General features: G+C 39.9%; 3 protein-coding genes and 1 pseudogene across 5 annotated transcripts; all 4 read right to left on the minus strand.

Moving 5' to 3' along the window:
• Window positions 1-4: 4 nt before the first annotated feature.
• LOC137955251 (uncharacterized) lies at window positions 5-1,893 on the minus strand (annotated as a pseudogene).
• LOC137956784 (bZIP transcription factor 12-like) lies at window positions 1,498-6,401 on the minus strand. The gene is made up of 4 exons (XM_068804406.1): window positions 5,609-6,401; window positions 5,353-5,424; window positions 3,730-3,759; window positions 1,498-1,980 (listed from the first exon to the last, which is right to left on the minus strand). Exons 1-4 carry the CDS (start codon window positions 6,191-6,193, stop codon window positions 1,900-1,902), a joined length of 768 nt encoding a protein of 255 aa, XP_068660507.1. The 5' UTR covers window positions 6,194-6,401; the 3' UTR covers window positions 1,498-1,899.
• Window positions 6,402-8,214: 1,813 nt separating this feature from the next.
• LOC137955802 (probable mediator of RNA polymerase II transcription subunit 26c) lies at window positions 8,215-11,175 on the minus strand. Of its 3 annotated transcripts, XM_068802926.1 has the most exons (10): window positions 11,020-11,175; window positions 10,384-10,910; window positions 10,215-10,283; window positions 10,041-10,123; window positions 9,870-9,943; window positions 9,342-9,397; window positions 9,231-9,264; window positions 9,022-9,140; window positions 8,843-8,936; window positions 8,215-8,624 (listed from the first exon to the last, which is right to left on the minus strand). In XM_068802926.1, exons 2-10 carry the CDS (start codon window positions 10,789-10,791, stop codon window positions 8,521-8,523), a joined length of 1,041 nt encoding a protein of 346 aa, XP_068659027.1. In that variant the 5' UTR covers window positions 10,792-10,910; window positions 11,020-11,175; the 3' UTR covers window positions 8,215-8,520. The 3 variants fall into 3 exon arrangements, with proteins under 3 accessions (XP_068659027.1, XP_068659026.1, XP_068659028.1); XM_068802925.1 differs by having other exon boundaries at window positions 10,384-11,175; XM_068802927.1 differs by having other exon boundaries at window positions 10,396-11,174.
• Window positions 11,176-12,084: 909 nt separating this feature from the next.
• Window positions 12,085-14,040, minus strand: LOC137955252 (UPF0496 protein At1g20180-like). The gene is made up of 2 exons (XM_068802112.1): window positions 13,997-14,040; window positions 12,085-13,163 (listed from the first exon to the last, which is right to left on the minus strand). Exons 1-2 carry the CDS (start codon window positions 14,031-14,033, stop codon window positions 12,085-12,087), a joined length of 1,116 nt encoding a protein of 371 aa, XP_068658213.1. The 5' UTR covers window positions 14,034-14,040.
• Window positions 14,041-16,974: the final 2,934 nt, after the last annotated feature.

A 16,974-nucleotide genomic window follows, 5' to 3' on the forward strand; every position in this document is an offset into this window, starting at 1 on the left:
GCCCGTTCAGCTCGGAGGCACCATGCTTTAAAATTATATGTGATAATCTTCTGTTAATTTAAACGATCCATTTTCTGAAAAAAATAACCCACGGAGGGGTTGCACAATGAATGCACGCTTGTCTCAATGTTTTTCATAACAATTTTTAAATGAAAGAAGATTAAGAATTTTTGCAGAAAAAAAAAATCAGAAAGGAATTTCAAGCTTCAAAGCGGGATCGAGAAACAGCGATGGGTACGGAGGGACGTACCTGGGAATGAGGCACTACTGCATCGGAAGTCAGCGGAGGCCGGATGGTAGCTGCGTCCGTCTCTCCGGTGGGCAAGGGAACCACCGAATTACTTGTAATGAAAGGTACGCCGCCACCAGAACCTGGCCTTGCAACCGGTGCCGCCGCTTGCGCAGCAACTGGAGCACTAGCAGGAGGGACCAACTTCCTCCATTTCAGTGCTGGAGATGACCGGAAAATTCCACCTTCAGACGGCGGAGAAGCCTCGCTAGATGACGGAGACAGGGACGGACTTAATCTCTTCCTCCGGCGGCTTTTGAAGAGCCCTCACCGCGAGTTTTTTCCCTTGCTGGCGGGCTCCGGGTGACATCCCGTTGTTGTAAAAGAAGTAGTCCGGCCGCGACGGATGCCACTTCCGACAAGCAAAACCAACGGTTAACAGACGGAAAACTAAACTAAAAGAGATAATTATGGCTTTCTTTCCTGATATATTAGCTCAGTAATCAGCTCAGCTTCCAATTAGGAATAAAAAAGTTGTACCGTGAATAAGTCCGAGTTGGCGGTGTCGTCGTTCAGAAAGTCGACTGGGAGAATTTGCAGAGCTCGAATGCTCTCTTGTTACAAAAAATGTGAAGGATGCAAGGACCTTTGTGTTTGAAGGCCGATGCACAAAACAAAGAGAAGTAAGACATATTCAGACTTGTAATGTGAATTGAGAAACCATTTTCTTGTCTTGGGCTCATGAAAAGCTGGAAGTGATACTACTTACTGAGAGAATCTCCAACATGGACGGTAGGATTCTTCCACCCTGCAAGTCCATCAACAAAAACGGTCTTAGAATAACAGGCTTGAACAAAGACAACAAGGAAGAAGAGGATGACAGCTACAGTGGTAGTTGTCATGGTTTGCCCTTTTGCTAGTGGAAAGGGGTTTGCCAGAACCAGGATTTAGAACTGGGAAGCGAAGGTGAGAGACGAAGGAAAAGAGAGGAAGAATCAAGCTCACTGCTGCTTCAATAGTGTCCATTTCCTAGGCATTGAGTGGAGGACAAACGAGTTGGGGGAGGCAAAAGGGGGGTGAAAAGCATCAGAGATAGCAATTTAAAAATGATGGAGAGGGAAAGGGGATGAGATGACTCATGGGGATAATTGTAATATGATTGGCTTAGTCATTAAACAATTGCCTAAATAAAAAAAAAAAACCCTTTCCCCTTCTAAGATTAAACATGGAATAAAATCGATAAAATCTTACTTTTCTCAAAGAATCTAAACAGAGGGGGAAGTGAGAGAAAGATATAACTTAGCAACAATTACATTGAATAAATATAAAGGTCGCTCACTTTTCTATAATGGACTCTGTTCAATAACAGGGGTTTTCTAAGTTAGTAGGACAGTTAAAAAAGGCTATATACACAAACACCAGCTATATACCCCACATTCCTTTTAAATCTCACCCTTTTTATAAATTTCTGGCATCCGAAGCAGGAATTCAACTTCCTACTACTGGGGACTTTTTTAACACTTTTCACCTTCACGTTGCAGCCTCATGGCTCTATATATAGAGGTGGAGGCCACTGTAAGCCCAGTAACATTTCCAATAAGTGCTGCTCGTATGACTGGATTTAATCTAGGAGAGAAATCACTTCGCACATCCCATTTCTCCATGTTACTCTACCATTCTATGGAACGTGTCCTCCGAAGAAGACGTGGAAGCCTCCGCTTCTCGTCAACAGGAATAACAGTTTCCATGAGCTGCAATGAAGAAACAATTCAGTTTGTCATTAGTACCTTTTTATTAGGTACAAGTGCCGGAATTACAGTAAATCTTACAAATACAGAACTCCAAGAGAACAACAGACAGTCAACCCTTAAAATGTAGCTGAGTTTTCCTATTTTGGGAATGAAAAATGACATTTAAAGCAAGAATAAAAATCAAGTTGAGTTTTCCAATTTTTTTACCTTCTTCCAAAACAAAAATCTTTTTTTTTGTTGGGTATCATTTTGAAAAAAAAATTATCCTGCAGTTACATCTGTACATATGCCCAGTACATGTGAGTATGTGCACTACAAGCTACAGAATATCCTCCAGCATCAGGGCTTCAAGAGGAATTTACTTGAGCAGAGGCCTTCGCTGGAAGTATTCCAAAAGAAGATATACTGGAGAATCAAGCACCTTAAATTATCGGTTTTACTAAAAAAAATAGTACTCCAGGAAGTTTGATATGCAGTTGACACAGTTGTATGAAGCTGGGCCCTAACTAATAACCCAACTCAAACCTGACAATTTTTTTTCATTTGGCTCAACCCCACCCCACATAAATCAGATTGGGTTTTATATATCTGACCTTAACTATTTTTGAGAAAGTGTGATTACCTTAAGAAGGGTATAAGGTCAGAGCAGGAAACAAAGGAAGCTAAGAGGGTCAATCATAGCAACCAGAGTTTAAACACTAAGCCTGTCTTTAGCTAAGCAATATATCTGGCCTTATTAATATAAGAGTATACTTGTTCCATTAAAAAGATTAAAAAATTGTGTCCATCTGTCATGTTAAAAAGCAGTCTTATTACAAATACTAAGTATATTTTTCTCAAGACAAATGGTTAAAGTATATTTTTTTAGATAAATGCTTCAGTACATTTTCTTTTTGGAACGGTGAATGGCTTCATTTACTGAAAAATATGAACACAATCCAAATCCAAAATTTGGCACCAAAAACAAATAAGGGTGTCTATCATTAGAAGCAGACACAAGAATGAAGCAGTTTAGCGGTTGGAAAAACTCTCAGAGATATAAGACCTTGATCTATTTAAGGTTTACAATGAGCGAACTATTCTTTTGCATTTAAACCTTGATCTGTTTAGACAGACTAAATTAGCCAAAAGGTTTAGCTACAGCCAATCTGAGTGCCAGAAAGAAGCCTGACACAAGAATGAAGCAATTTAGCACTGAGAAGAACTCTCATAGATATAAGAACCTTGTTCTGTTTAGGATTCAGGTTGAGCACAACAAACTATTGTTTTGCCTGTCAACCTTGATCTGTTTAGGCAGACAGAATAAGCCAAATGTTTAGCTAGAGAGACAATCTGAGTGTCAGTAAGAAGCATGACAATCATATGGCTACAGAATCGCCTAAATGACAAATAAAATAACTTCATCAAAGAAGTCTCCTTCATTAAAGAAGCTTGTACTTTGAGACGGTCGCAAAGGTTACTTTCTCATCCTGTATCCTCATCCTTTAGAAGTGAACTGAGTGCATATGCTGTTTTTAGATTTTATATGTCAACAAGCTTTCTTGAGCACAGGTTCAAACATGAAGAGCAAATATCTACCATAATGGGAGGATAATACCAAAGTATGACCAAGATTAGCAAGTACAAAAAGGACTCCATCCACATCCTATTGGACAAGGAAAAGAAATTGCAAATGGAACATTTCATAATACCATGTCAACTGAATAAAAGAAAGACATACAAATTCAAAAACATGAAAAACTTATTTACCTCTCTAAGCCTCTTCCCGCTTCTCTCACGCTGCAACATATGGCTTGTGTTAGTACACAACTGTTTTCAGGAGGAAAATAAAAAGCAAAAGGACTAGAAGAATAAAACAGGAAAGGGGGGAAAAAGGAGCTTAACCTCAAACCTCAATGAAGCACAGACATCTTAATAAACGCACAATTATGGCTTAAAGCACATGCACAGTATAGAAGGGTGACTCGATTTTTTTCTAAAACCAGAGTGATCTTTTTCTGGGTGATCCTACACTTCTTAAGGCAACAAGTTGATCCCTCGCTCTTACAAGGTTCATATGTTCATGTACCCAAGAAGACTATCAAGAGCCCTCTGTATGAGAAAAAGAAAGAAAAATCTAGAATAGACATTATAGCCTTAAGACTGTGGGAGGGAAGAAGGGACGACGCAGGAAAGAACCAATAGATAATTCTTAAATTACTCCAACTAGAGTCTTAAAAAGTTTGCTCACGCTCCTCTCTGTCCCTAACTTTGCCCCGCATTTACTCTTAAGAGTCTAACAGCTGCTCTGGACTTCTATATTTCAACAAATACAAGGGGTGGTCACATGTACAGATTAACCAAGAGACAGGAAGGATAAGTCCAACCAAGCTGTCTTAATCTCATCCATAACTGCATAGAGTTCTTTACAGTTAAGATGTAGAACTCAATTTAGCTCCAAGATTGGATAGAATCACCTCTGAGCCAACCCGAGGACTACTTCAAGTTCGGATAGATTTTTTTCAAAAGCACTAATGCATTTGACAAGTGAGGTTTAAAGTTATCACCTTCAGAAGGATAGCGGAACAACAACATAGAGTTCTTGACTGTATAGTTGCAATATTGAATGGATTAAAGGAGAAGAAAGAGAGTGGAGGAAGCAGCACTTAAGACTGCGTTGAATGAGGGCTCAGAAATTGAGCCCTCTCTTTTAATGATCTCAATTAAGGTAAAATTACAAGGAAAGGACAATTCTGCACTTCATTACAAACACACTAATAACTGCATAAATACAAGTCAGAATTCAATGAAAATTAAAAACTAAGAGTTCTAATATGCAGTCTAGCTTGCTGTAATTTAATGAGATCCATATGAGAATTGGAAATGACCAAAAGTCCCCTGTACCAGTATTTTAACATTTTAACGATAGTGCAACTTTAATATGCTAGAGTTGGTGCACAAAGAGTTGAAAATTCACCTGGCTCAATCTGAGCCAGAAAGGATAAATTTGAGTGATGCCATTAATTTTCAACAACTAAGATTGGAATAGTCCATGATTAGATAAATCAATAACAAGTGAGCCTAAGCCCAATGTTTCAGGTCGTACAACTTAGAAAGATAGCTCCAAGGGGGCTCTTCTTCCAGTACAAAAAAACAGAAAGTACACTGTGCTTAAAACAAGAGGTTTAAGAGGAGTTTCCTCAGCTTTCTACGGAAAATTTAAGTTGTCAACACCTGAGGCTGAACCAATGAGATAGTTGCTATATTGCTTGACCAATAAAATAACTTCTTGCCATATTGAATTTACTTGATCCGCAATATCTAGGACACTAAGTTCATTCACGAGTCAATAATAATCATAAAGGCAACTAATCAAAAACTGCTTCAAAATACCTCCTCTTTCACGAGCTGTGCATTTTCCTCCTCCAGCCTCGTCACTAATGATTCCAACTCTACAGTGTACGCCTAAGAAAACAAATGAAGGAAAAGTACACTCAATATTCAAGTATATGAAAATAAAAACCTAAGAAATTGGAGAAATCATTACTAACAGCATTATTTTATGAAAAAGTATCATTACTGTAAACATGGTCCCTCGAAAAATTAAATTTTAAGATAAAAGTAACGAAGTGAGAAAAGAAGAACCAACCTGCTTCCTTTCCCTCGATCGTGCCGCAGATTCTCGATTCTTAATCATCCGTCTTTGCCGCTGCTGTGAAGCCCGATCCACAACGAGCTCCTGTACGATCCTCTTCTTCCCTCTCCGAACTCCACCACCTCCTCCTCCTCCTCCTTCACTCCCACTAACAAAACCAAAATTCGAACTCTCCAACATCGGCTGCGGCTGCTGATACGCATTATGCCCCAAATCCACGCCAAACTGCTGCGATGCGGAAGGGACCCTAACATCCTCCTCCCTAACAGCACCTTCCTTGGCAAGAAAATCCTCCAAAGTCATCTCCTCAAACCCCATCCCTGCTTCCCCGCCACCTCCGATCCCCATCTTCCTCTCAGAGATCTCCTTCCACACCTCATCAACAGACTTGGGCTTAATTCCGTCGGAGTCGTGGGGGAGGATCTGGGCGGTAGGGTTGGTGGGGTAAATAGTGCGGAGGAGGTCGTCCATGGTAGGCGTAGCGGCGGGGGGTCCCGGGAGGGGGGAATAGATAGAGGAGGGAGACGAGTAGGGATTGAGATCCGAATTGGAAGAAGGCATTATCTTCGAAGAGGCCATTAACGGATTTTTAGGGTCATCAGAATTGTTGCGATCTCATCCCTATTCGAGTGCTTGCTCGTTCTCCTTCCAGTTCCTCTTCCCCTCGGTGCGAGCGTAGAGAGCGGGGCGGTTTGAAACTGTTCCGAGTGATAGCGTTAGCGTACGAGAGAGAGACAGCAGAAGACACGAGAAATCTAGATATCGGTTCACTGTTGAGAGGAAGTGGAGAAAGTCTGAAAGCCGGTCTCCAGCGTCTCTACATGACTCAAGTTTCTTTCCTTTTTTAGCGCCGTGGCGGCGCGGCGGGGCCCAGTGTTCAAGCAAGTTTCGAGCTTTCTTTCTTTTCGGTCTGGTTGCGGAGAGACGGGGATGGGTGGTGGCTGGTTTGTGGTGGGTGGGACCTAGATTTTTGTGTTTGAACGTGGCTGGGTGAGGGTCGGATAGTAGAATGTGATCCATAGAGTGAGACTGCCGAGTCGGCAGGCGATAATTATTTTTAATTGTTTTAATAATGAAAACTTAGAATGTGTCAACCCGATTGGGAGGTTTTTTTTTTTTTGGCTCCATTAATAAAGATAAATGTTTTTTTCAATATTAAGACTAAACAATGAATAATTAATGTTTAAGTGGATTAAGCCAAACTTCACCTAAGACCGGTTGGCCTGCATTTTCAACCTAATTAACAAACTAAGTCAGGTTTGGGTCACTTGCCTAACAAAATATCTTAGTCTATAAAATTCTAAGACATCGTTAGTGCCCTTGGTTAGAAATTTATATCCCAAGAAAAACTATAAATGTTTTTCTTGGGATATAAATTTCTAATAAAAAGGAAGACCAATGTCACATCATTGAAGGGAGAACCAGTATCGAGAGGTAGACCAAGTCAAGTCAAGGTCAACCCAATATTTTTCCACCGGCAATTTTCTAAGTAAGAATTTCCAAGTAAAAATGTGTTTCTTGGAAATATGGAAACACATTTTTACCTAGAAATGCATTTCTATAATTTCCCGAAAAAGGCACTAACATGACCTAAAAGTTTTATCTAGGAAAAATAAAACCTTTTTATTTTAAAGTTTCACTTCATAAATGTAACTATCTAGTTCGATCACAAATTCATTAAAAAAAACATTGTCTTGTAAATAAGGGTAACTTTGTCATTTCACACGACAAAAATTAATTACTCCATTATTAAAATATTGTCATATTAATTATTACTTTTTTTTATTAGTTTTAGGTTATTTTAACAGAAGGATGACTTCATTATTTTACATTAATTGGTTTAGCTCGTTTTTGGTTGCTAGATTTATCATTTTTGGTTACATTAATTTTGTTATAATCTTATTTAACACAACTAAATTAAACAATTTGAACGTAAATATTGTTTTTCCAAGACAGATATTTGTACTAGTAAAAAGAAACTACTGCAATACATTAGTTTTGATCTTCAAATATTTTAAGTTTGTACTCTATAAATTAGTTATTTAAACTAATAGGGTATAGATAAAGAGTACTATTTTTCAACATCTAAGACTCATTTTATATTCCCAACACAGGTTGTTTTATCAGTTTACACGCAAAAAAAAAAATCGTGTTTCATTTCAAATTGGACATATACAACTCTAGGAGGAGAATACACGTGAAACATCCTTGAAACATCCTTTCAAATGAAAAAACCGTCATAAGTGCACCGTTGGGTTCACCATAGAGCAAGGGTACTTACAATTGATCCGATAAATGTCGAGAGGGAGTCAGAGAGGCGTAATCAATTCAGATTGATTTGGTCCGTTGACTCCTCTAGAGTTTGGATTCTAAATCAAAGATTTCCGCAAATGAAACGGTAGGCACATCGAGTTTTTAGTGGGCTAAACTCTATAGAACTCCGGTCTACAATTAAAGGTGTTGACCCGAAAACTTGAAATAGGTAAGACTTAGAAATATCATGAAGGTGCTGCAATGGAACGAAAATCCAATCAGTAGCAACACTAGAAATACGACCAATGAATAAAAAATTTCTGAGGATTCAAGCTAGAGCAAGGTCATCTCATAAACCTAGCATTACGATTTGATTACTTTTGAAACATCCTGATAAACATGTCCTGTGGAAATACTGAAAAGGAAAAGAGGAAATGGTTGATTTTATCCACAAATGATCGCCATTTCCCGTGGCCTCTCTAATGACTACCTCGAATACTCGCACTGCATTAGATTTTTTTCTTTTTTCCATAAAATTAGATCTCATCTCGAGCACTATGCAGCCTTGATGGGATGCAGGTTCCTATAATTTATTCTGAACACCACCTGCAAATAGAAATTAAACCAGCGAATCCAGATGTCCTGCACTCTTTTCAGCCGTGCCTTCCGTGAAAACCTTTCCCTCGTGCGAAGAATGAATTTTTTGGCTTCGGAATATCGTGCAAATCCATCACTTGAATTGTCCTCTGCCTTTTAGCTTCAGATAAATCAAGAGAAATAAAATGGCAGCGAATGAGATAAATGCTGAAAAGGAAATTATCTAATCTTTACAAATAGTCCAGTACCCTCAATCGGTCAATAATGGATAGGAAATCTGATAATCAAGTGTTAGACACTGCATGATAACTTTTTGAACGAAATAATATACCAAAAATAGACCCCGGACATTGAGAATTACAAAAAGAATGAACCTACCATTCTCTGCTTCTTTGTAGTTTTCAGAAAGCCGTTTTCTAGCTGAAGCAAGCCTTTCCATGTCAATGGCGGTCTCCTTCGTTTCTTTTGGTTTCTGTAAGTTAAATGACAGTCGAGTGATTGAACAATTCTGACTGATCAAGTCAAGAGAAAATCAAAGTTTTCAGTTAGATGAATACATAGGGAGAAGCGGAGTCGGGGACTGATGGCTTGTGCTTCATTTCAACTCCACGTTGAGGACCTTTTTTCTCCATTCCTTCAACTTTCTGCTTATTTCTATCAGCACTGGACCCACCATCTGAGGCAAGAAAAATCGGATTATTTCAGGCAGCATATAAGATAAGCTCGGACAACGGAAATTCATATAAATATTTTTTTCTTCGCTCACTTTGATGATTTGCCGGCTTGGGAAAATCCGCTACCTGAAAGGATAACAGTAAACACCTAAGACATTACCAATTCAAGGGATTTGATACTCGACTACGGGGTAGATTTTCACCTGGTTCCCGTTTTGATGATGTTGGCTCTGACTTCGCTGAGGGGAGTCTCCTTCGGCTGCCATTAATGACCAGGTTAAGCAATTATAATTGAGGGTCTCGTCAATTTACTTTCTCTACACATCAAAGGCATATAAATTAGAAAATTAAGATAAGAGCATTAAGTTAGAAGAGTCCATGAAGCTCCATGAGAGGACAACGGATACCGCAGTTACAGCTTCCAAGAACTGGCCTATTTCAGGACCACATTCTTAGTGGTCACTTGGAATTTCAGGGCTCGAGGGTTGATTAAGTTCGTTGTACTTATAATAACAACAGCACGCAACAAGTATAAGACCAAAATATGAGAACATACCTACCTATAAAAACAACTGAACCCTCATGTGAAAGAGAGCATAACAGGAATTTCAAATTAGATATACAGGTAGATTCATTGTCATCTTATCTTCGACTACTCGTGACAATTTAGTCTCATTTTACCAAAACGTAGATAAGCAGACACAAAATTTTAACAAGATTTCAGCTTTTACCAATAAAAGATGACACTTCAATCTCCGCAGGGGCATTGGCAGTCACCCATTCGTCAACAATTTCTTTCCATTTCCTGTAAATAAGCGAAAAAGAAGCTGTAAACATTGGCTTCTAGTTTATACTGAATTTGGTCCGAGAGCTTTCCTGTTCCGTTTGTATACGAATTTCACCTGATAAGATGCTTCACCAGTCGCCGAACTTCCGTCGACGGGTGCTTTCTGAGGCCATTCATATGCCTTCCAATATCCGTCTCCTAAAGTAAACAAAATTCCAATAAATCTCGAAAAGGAGTATACATAAACCGCAATCCAAATTTGATGCTTCTTAAAAATGAGTCGATTCACCTTGAGTACTTGGAAAGTAATATTCATATCAGCGAGGCTCTGCAACACTTCGATAAGAGAGTCCTCCGTCTACACATCCGAGATGGACGAAATGCCAGTGGGAAGCAAATAATAAGGATAATAATTAACAGGCAAATCAGCAGAGAAAATATTTGGTGAAAAACTCAACCGAGATGAAGACCTGATCATGATCTTCGATCTGCTCCTTGATCTCTAGAATCCTTCTCTTCTCTTGCTCATACCTCCTATCAACATTTTCTTCGCTCTCTTCGTCTACGTCGTGGTCTGAAAGCGGAGTCGCAGGCGAGAGGTCTCTCCCTTCCCTCTCATCGTCCGAATCTCCAAATATGGCTCTAGTTTTCTCCCTTTCTTGACAACTTTCAGATCTTGTCTGCCTCGATTCATTCAAATCGCATTTCTTGCAAGCCCCCGTGTATAGCCGCTCCACAATTCCATCTCTACGACTCTGAAGTTCCATTGGAAAATCCGCGGAAGCTAAACTAATAGCAGTCTCAATGAAAGTCCACAGATCCACACCTGAATCCCTCAAAATCGACCTGAAATCGTCCAAATCCATGTCCGATCTATCGAAATTGCTTCCGCAGCTAGCTCTTCTCCCGCCACGGATCAGAAAACACAAATCCTCCTCTCACTCGCCGACTATAGAATCTGACTTCTACGGAGGCAGATGAACATCTGAAAATCCAAAATACTGCCAATAAAATTAGCGAATATTTCTCAGTGTTCAAAGCAGGTAAACATTTGAACAAAGCGGCAGGTTGAGAAAAGCAAATCAGATGCGTACACAGCAGAGATCGATCCGTGCACAGTGAACATGTTATGGAGATCGGACACGTCTCAAGTGGTTCTAATTTCTAAAAGGATCAGAGAGGATTTGACGCTGGTGGAGGAACCGGGGAATCCGGCAGAAAAAAGCGGAACATTCTAAATCAAGCAAAAAAGGGTAAAATGACTTTTCAGATGCCGAAATGCATCATATTTGTAGCGAAGCACATCGGAATTCTACCAAAACTCGAGGCGTTTTTATTATCGGCATCGCTCTGCAGGGGTGACCCCACAATGGCAGTGGAAAGCGTATCCTGACGGTTGGATGGATCGGACGAGAATATTGACGACCGGCGTGGGAGACCAAATAAAGGGCTTCCTAGATGGCATATTCTGCAAAGATACCGTCGGGCGGGCGTCTTAGTTGATTCTCATGGTTATCGGTTGGTACTTTTGTTTAAGCGGTCGAAAAAACGGTGACAGCAGAGGCGAAGCCGGAATGGAGTCTAGCCAGAAAAGGGGGTCTAGCCGAGTGTTTTCATTCCTATCCGCTCTCGGCTTTTGTCAACTCGCATGGATGATGGATCCCGTTCCGGAATTGGCTGTGCCTGTTCCCCTGTCACTTGTAGTGTTCGACCCATTAAATTCGATCACGTCAGGCACTCGGTGACCGGGGCCAATTTAGTCCTGTTTAATTAGGTTAATTTATCTGTTAAATTAATCTTAATATCATAATAACGTCCCCTTCCGCCTCCCTCTTTCATTTTCGGGAAGACTGATCTGATCCGAACTAAATTCTTCTGTATTTTACGTGATTTCATATTTTTATTACTATGACCCCTTGTCTTGTATGATCAATGAATCTTTCTAAGCACTTTGGGAACAAGGTTGCTTCCCTCAACCTGTCTTCGAGATCACCCATGACTCCAACCAACACCAGGCCCCTCCAGACTCGCGCATTGGAAACAAGAAATATTCACTTCTCAATTTTCATTACTGCTTAAAACAATTCATAACTTCATCTCTTTCTGCATGTAATATACATAAAATCAAAGAATAGATTTAATTATTTATTTATTTATTGTTATCTGACTCCGCTTCCACCATGAGAAACCGTGACCTCCTTAATCACCAATACTCGAGCTTTGTTAATGGTGACAAGACACAAATAGACATGCTCTTCCAGCTCCTCCACCTGCTTCATGAAAGCCTCGTCAGTCTTCTTGAGCTCCTTCACCACCTCCTGCAGAGGAAATTTGTCTTCTCTTCTCTCCAGGCAAAACCGAATTATTGCTTTGTTGTGCTCTATCTCATCGTGGAGTCGCTCAACCAGTCGACTCATGGTATCAAAATCTCTGTTCAGAATGTAAGTCCCCTTGGCTGCCACATCAAGTTGCTCCCTCAGTTTGCGTAAGAATCTGGACTTCAAGTTCAAGAATGGAAGCTTGGTGATCTTCTTTTTCAGTCTCAGTGGAGAGCAGCTGAAAAGAGCAGGACCTACGAGCAGACCAGAGAGTGTGTGCACTGCCAATATCACCACTACCGTCGCCAGCACGCCACATGCGGCAGTCAGAGCAATCTGGGACCCTTTGTTCAGATACTTGATAAGCTTAATCTTTCTCGCGACTTTCTTCTTTTTAGATTTCAAGTGCAACAGCATGGCAGAGTAGCGCTCATGAATCAGGTTGAACACATTCTGGTTAGTGGTTGCAAATGGGTTCTTTAAAAGATTGAATGAATCGAGCTCGGCCATAGCGGGATATTTGTAATCCTGAGGAGAAGACCCATCTTTTTCTTTCATCAGCTCCAGTGCTTTCTGAATGTAACGGTGGTTGGATTGGGTCTGGCGAACGCCGTCCAAGAGACTGGTGCAAATTCTGGAGGCTTCTGCACTGATTTCGAAGTAATCACGGACAAGTTTTTTTAGATCGGAGTTTCTTGAAAAAATTGCAGAATCTAGGATGACGGCAATAGATTCCTGCACGGGTTCGAGGAGGAACTCAGAAAGATTGGCGTAGGAATGAGAGGCAGTAGAACTGCTGGGTTGCTGAGCAAGCAATTGGGCTTTGGTGAAGTAATCAGAATAGGAGTCTGTTCTTAAGACGCTAAGGTATTCCTCGTTCACGTTGAGGCTTGGGAGGGGTACCGTCGACTTCTGAGCACCTGAAACAGAAACTTAGCCTCAGAATCAACAAATAAAATCATTCTTAAACATGAAATTTATACGTTTCTTCTTTCGTTTTACTTCCTCTTTCCTGGGCTCCTTCCATCACAATGACATATGAAAACGTTGTGATGGTTGCTTCTACATGGCTCCTATGATGCAACATGCAACTAACTTGAAATTCTGCTGTCATGAACTTGGTTGAGTTGAGGAGAAAACGAAACCTGCCGGCTTCTTTTTGGTTAAACCTTCCTAATGGCAATTAAATTACTTTAATTTATTTCGTTTCCAGTTCTTGACTTCTTTCCCTGCATAAACCTCCAGAGTCACTTTTTTATTAGTAGATTCCCGACCAGATTATTATAGTTCAATATGCAATCCAGAATCTTAACATTCATAAAGTATCCCTTTTTCAGGAAAATCTGATCGTCATCATTCTGATCGGAGCTTTTGAGGAATATCTACTTCAGAAGATGAACAAGGTGGTAGAAGGAAGAAGAAATGCTGGACGGATGAGAAATTTTTTAATGGAATTGAACTAACAGTATTTCACAAGCGGTTTCGTCTTCTTTCTGATACCCTTAATATGCTTTATTACCCGACTAACTGAAGAATCAACAGGTTATTTTCAATGTCATTACCGAAATGTTTCATTCATATATGAATGAAAACCAGAATTTTTTCCGTGTCTCAAACAAATTCTTGCTTGGGCTTATGTTGAGTTATGAAATCCATTTTCTTAACATAGACAAAGAAAGCATTTCATCCCTACGAGAACCACCATGGAATCGAGTCCAAATATAAACGGAAAATGAATTCTGGGAAGACTCACCTTTGTTGAACGACAGGGCTCGCATCCTCGGCCACATCTTTCCCTCTTCCTTCTCAGCCTTTCCCAAATCAAAGTCTCAATATGTTACAGGATCCCGCAGCGCTTCCCTACATGAAAACAAAATCAAAATCCTTTCCTTGCTTCTATGGCGAATCCTGTCTGAATCTTAAAAATGGCCTTGACCCGGCACTGATCGTTCTCCAAACTGTATCAGCCTTTTAAATGGGCAAAAAGGCGAGATGGGTATTGTGTTTTACGCTAACCGAACAGCGAAGTGATATCCTTTTTAACGATTTTTTCAAAATGTTTGATCCCACGGTGAAAGAGAGCTAGTTAGCTTTACTTTTTCAAGTTGTTAGCAAGCTTTAACCCTAGAATTAGTGTAACATCCAGGTTCTCCTGCACCTTCTTTCTTCTGCTTATCTTCTCCTTCTCCCTCCTCTTCCCATTCTCCCCTTGTGTCGTCACAAAGCAGAGACCTTTGTGTGCACACACGATTTTAATCTCAGGATGCGTTGCAACAGACCTCCCTTGTTTTGGAAGTTACTACTTGTCCACCATTCAGATTAGTTACGTTGATTAATTGATCACAAAAAGGAAAACTCACCAGACGCTTCTGAGGCTCAGCAGCCTCTTTGAAGTTGGCCGTGGGTCCACCAGGACTTGTGCATGGCGGTGGCGAGAGGGGAATGAAGGAATATTCAGGACAAAGAAGGGTTTCAGACATTCAGAGTTGAGAGTTCAGATTCTCAATGGGAATAATGTTGACGTATGGAAGAAAAAGTGCAAAAGAGCAGTTGTAGTTCAGGCTTGGCAGAGAAGATCCCATCTCATCTCATGATGTTTTCATGAACCAAAAGACCTTTTAACCTGGTTTTCAGTTGCCACATGAAAGGATAGACACTGATCCCGACCGCTTTTCGTTTCTTTCTCCATATGATTTAACAAAAGCTGACGCTAAGTGATTGAGATCGTTCTCCTGGTATTTAAGGTCACGAAGATCCACCTTACACTTGGCATCTGGGTTTACTGATCTGGACCAGTTTCCAGCCTAGAGAATCAATATAAAACCAATTACTGAGCTTAGATTATCCCTACTACAGCAGAGCTGTTGCTCAGTATATTGGAGCTATCCTTACTGCATTAGTATCTGAGTTTTCAGCATCTCTTAGTTCTCTGTGACAGGAAACTACATGATCAAGTTATCAAACAGACTGGGGTATGAAAGAAAACAAGATCAACCACAAGAAAAATAACTAGAATGAATGACTTTCGTGCTCGGTTGTTAGTTCTCACGCAGCAGGGGGAGACGATTGTAGTTCCTCTTTGCTGGTAACAAACTCTTATTTTTTGTCAATATTGCCTCCGTAGAAAGGGTAATGAAGCTCCATGATATTAATGGCCTAATGGGTAAAGTTGTGAATGGACTGTCCTAATTCCAATTTCATACCAAGACGCGACTCTGTAAATTTCAAGGTTACATCAAAGAGAATGATAGGGGGGATGGAACAGGAAGAAACATGTAGTCAATTCTGCCTCCAGATATTTCAACATCGTCCATGATCATCGAAGGTTAGGCAGGGACAGTCCCTTTCTTCATATGATGGGGGATAGTAAAGTTTAAGCGGCTGTCGTAGTAGAATTTTGAATATTTTCCTGTTTTCCAGCCAGGTGGCTTTGTCTAGATTTCCAACAATGGGAAGATGATGACAGAATTCAGTTGGAATTGGAGTGCGGCAGGAAGGAGTTGAAGCTTCTGTAAGGCAGGTTGGCAGTTTGATTGGCACAAACAAATGCTTTAAAGATACAAACGCTTCTCAACAAACCCAGATTTTCTGCCTCTAACTGACGCCTTTCAGGTTTTCGATCATCTCAAACACCCAACCCATCTCTCTTTCCCTTTCTCGACATGTTAAAGATAAAAAAGAACCTTTAAATCAGACACCTGACGGGAAGAGGGAGAGAGAGAGAGAGAGAGAGTTACGTAAGAAACACCTAGAGACGTTCCAGCACAAGACAGAGAAAGAGATTTCTTAGAAGCCTCAGTTTCAGTGGTAGCCTTTGCATCAGACAGAAGATAAAGAGAAGCTACAACCATGAGCTTCGCTGTCACTGCGTGAGGAACTCTTCTAACGGAAGGATTCGTCATTCCAGAGTTTATCATTTGGTCACTTTGCTGTCACGTTTTGTGTTTTTCTCTAATTGTCACGTATTGTATTTCATTCCTGTACGAGTTGTATTTTATTTGGAAACAGTGAATGATATATATATAGATATATATAGATAGAGAGAGATAAAGGGTTGATCCGATACGAAAAATCATTTGGTGTGAAACATTAGAAACACTTATCTCAACCGTCCTATCATAATCATAATCGGACAACTAAGATAACTGTTTCTCATATTTTACACCAAATAATTTTTCGTATTGGATCAGCCGTAGAGATATATATATACATAAATCTGAGTTTGGATAAACAAGATTCAGGAATAACAGATGAATGCATCTCTTCAAATTCCTTGTTAAAGGATGGACAATAAATTCCACCATAAAGACAAAAAGAACTTTAGAACAAGAACAAGGAGACAAACGAGAGTCTTCCTCACTTGGATGTTCTTGAAGTATAAAATGAAAAGAGATTGAATTAAAGTGTATAAGTCGTTATACAAAGATTGTGCAAGAAGTTGGTGTTTTCTAGGATCCGATGTTTTGTTCGTTTGTTCGTCGTCCTCACTTGATCCACTGCAGATCACAAGAATAAAAAAGTTGATAAAATTAATAGTGCATTCTAATTGGTCCTTGAATGAGATTCATTCACGAATAACCTTTGATCTGGTTGTGATCACAGTGGCTTTCGAGACCTTTTTTTTTTAATGAAAATTGACAAAAATAAAATTGATACAAGGAGAAATAAAATCCATTAAAGAATTTATGAGTTTTGGCCATGGTAGCATACATGGAAATAGGAGAAGAATTT

The sequence above is a fragment of the Aristolochia californica genome, unplaced genomic scaffold (assembly GCF_029961685.1).
Source record: "Aristolochia californica isolate CCGP_79_NKW_82.1479 unplaced genomic scaffold, dmAriCali1.0.hap1 SCAF_2, whole genome shotgun sequence".
Classification (NCBI taxonomy): Eukaryota; Viridiplantae; Streptophyta; class Magnoliopsida; order Piperales; family Aristolochiaceae; genus Aristolochia; species Aristolochia californica.

What these genes read in the sequence shown, in the direction of transcription:
- LOC137956784 (XM_068804406.1), bottom strand. Translation starts at nt 6,193, where the DNA reads ATGGCCTCTTCGAAGATAATGCCTTCTTCCAATTCGGATCTCAATCCC. An exon ending in GATCGAGGGAAAGGAAGCAG is followed by an intron (nt 5,425 to 5,608) that starts GTTGGTTCTTCT and finishes TTGTTTTCTTAG; the next exon opens with GCGTACACTGTAGAGTTGGA. An exon ending in CACAGCTCGTGAAAGAGGAG is followed by an intron (nt 3,760 to 5,352) that starts GTATTTTGAAGC and finishes CATATGTTGCAG; the next exon opens with CGTGAGAGAAGCGGGAAGAG.
- LOC137955802 (XM_068802926.1), bottom strand. Translation starts at nt 10,791, where the DNA reads ATGGATTTGGACGATTTCAGGTCGATTTTGAGGGATTCAGGTGTGGAT. An exon ending in TTACTTTCCAAGTACTCAAG is followed by an intron (nt 10,124 to 10,214) that starts GTGAATCGACTC and finishes TGTTTACTTTAG; the next exon opens with GAGACGGATATTGGAAGGCA. An exon ending in CTACAAAGAAGCAGAGAATG is followed by an intron (nt 8,625 to 8,842) that starts GTAGGTTCATTC and finishes ATTTATCTGAAG; the next exon opens with CTAAAAGGCAGAGGACAATT.
- LOC137955252 (XM_068802112.1), bottom strand. Translation starts at nt 14,033, where the DNA reads ATGTGGCCGAGGATGCGAGCCCTGTCGTTCAACAAAG. An exon ending in AGCCCTGTCGTTCAACAAAG is followed by an intron (nt 13,164 to 13,996) that starts GTGAGTCTTCCC and finishes TTTCTGTTTCAG; the next exon opens with GTGCTCAGAAGTCGACGGTA.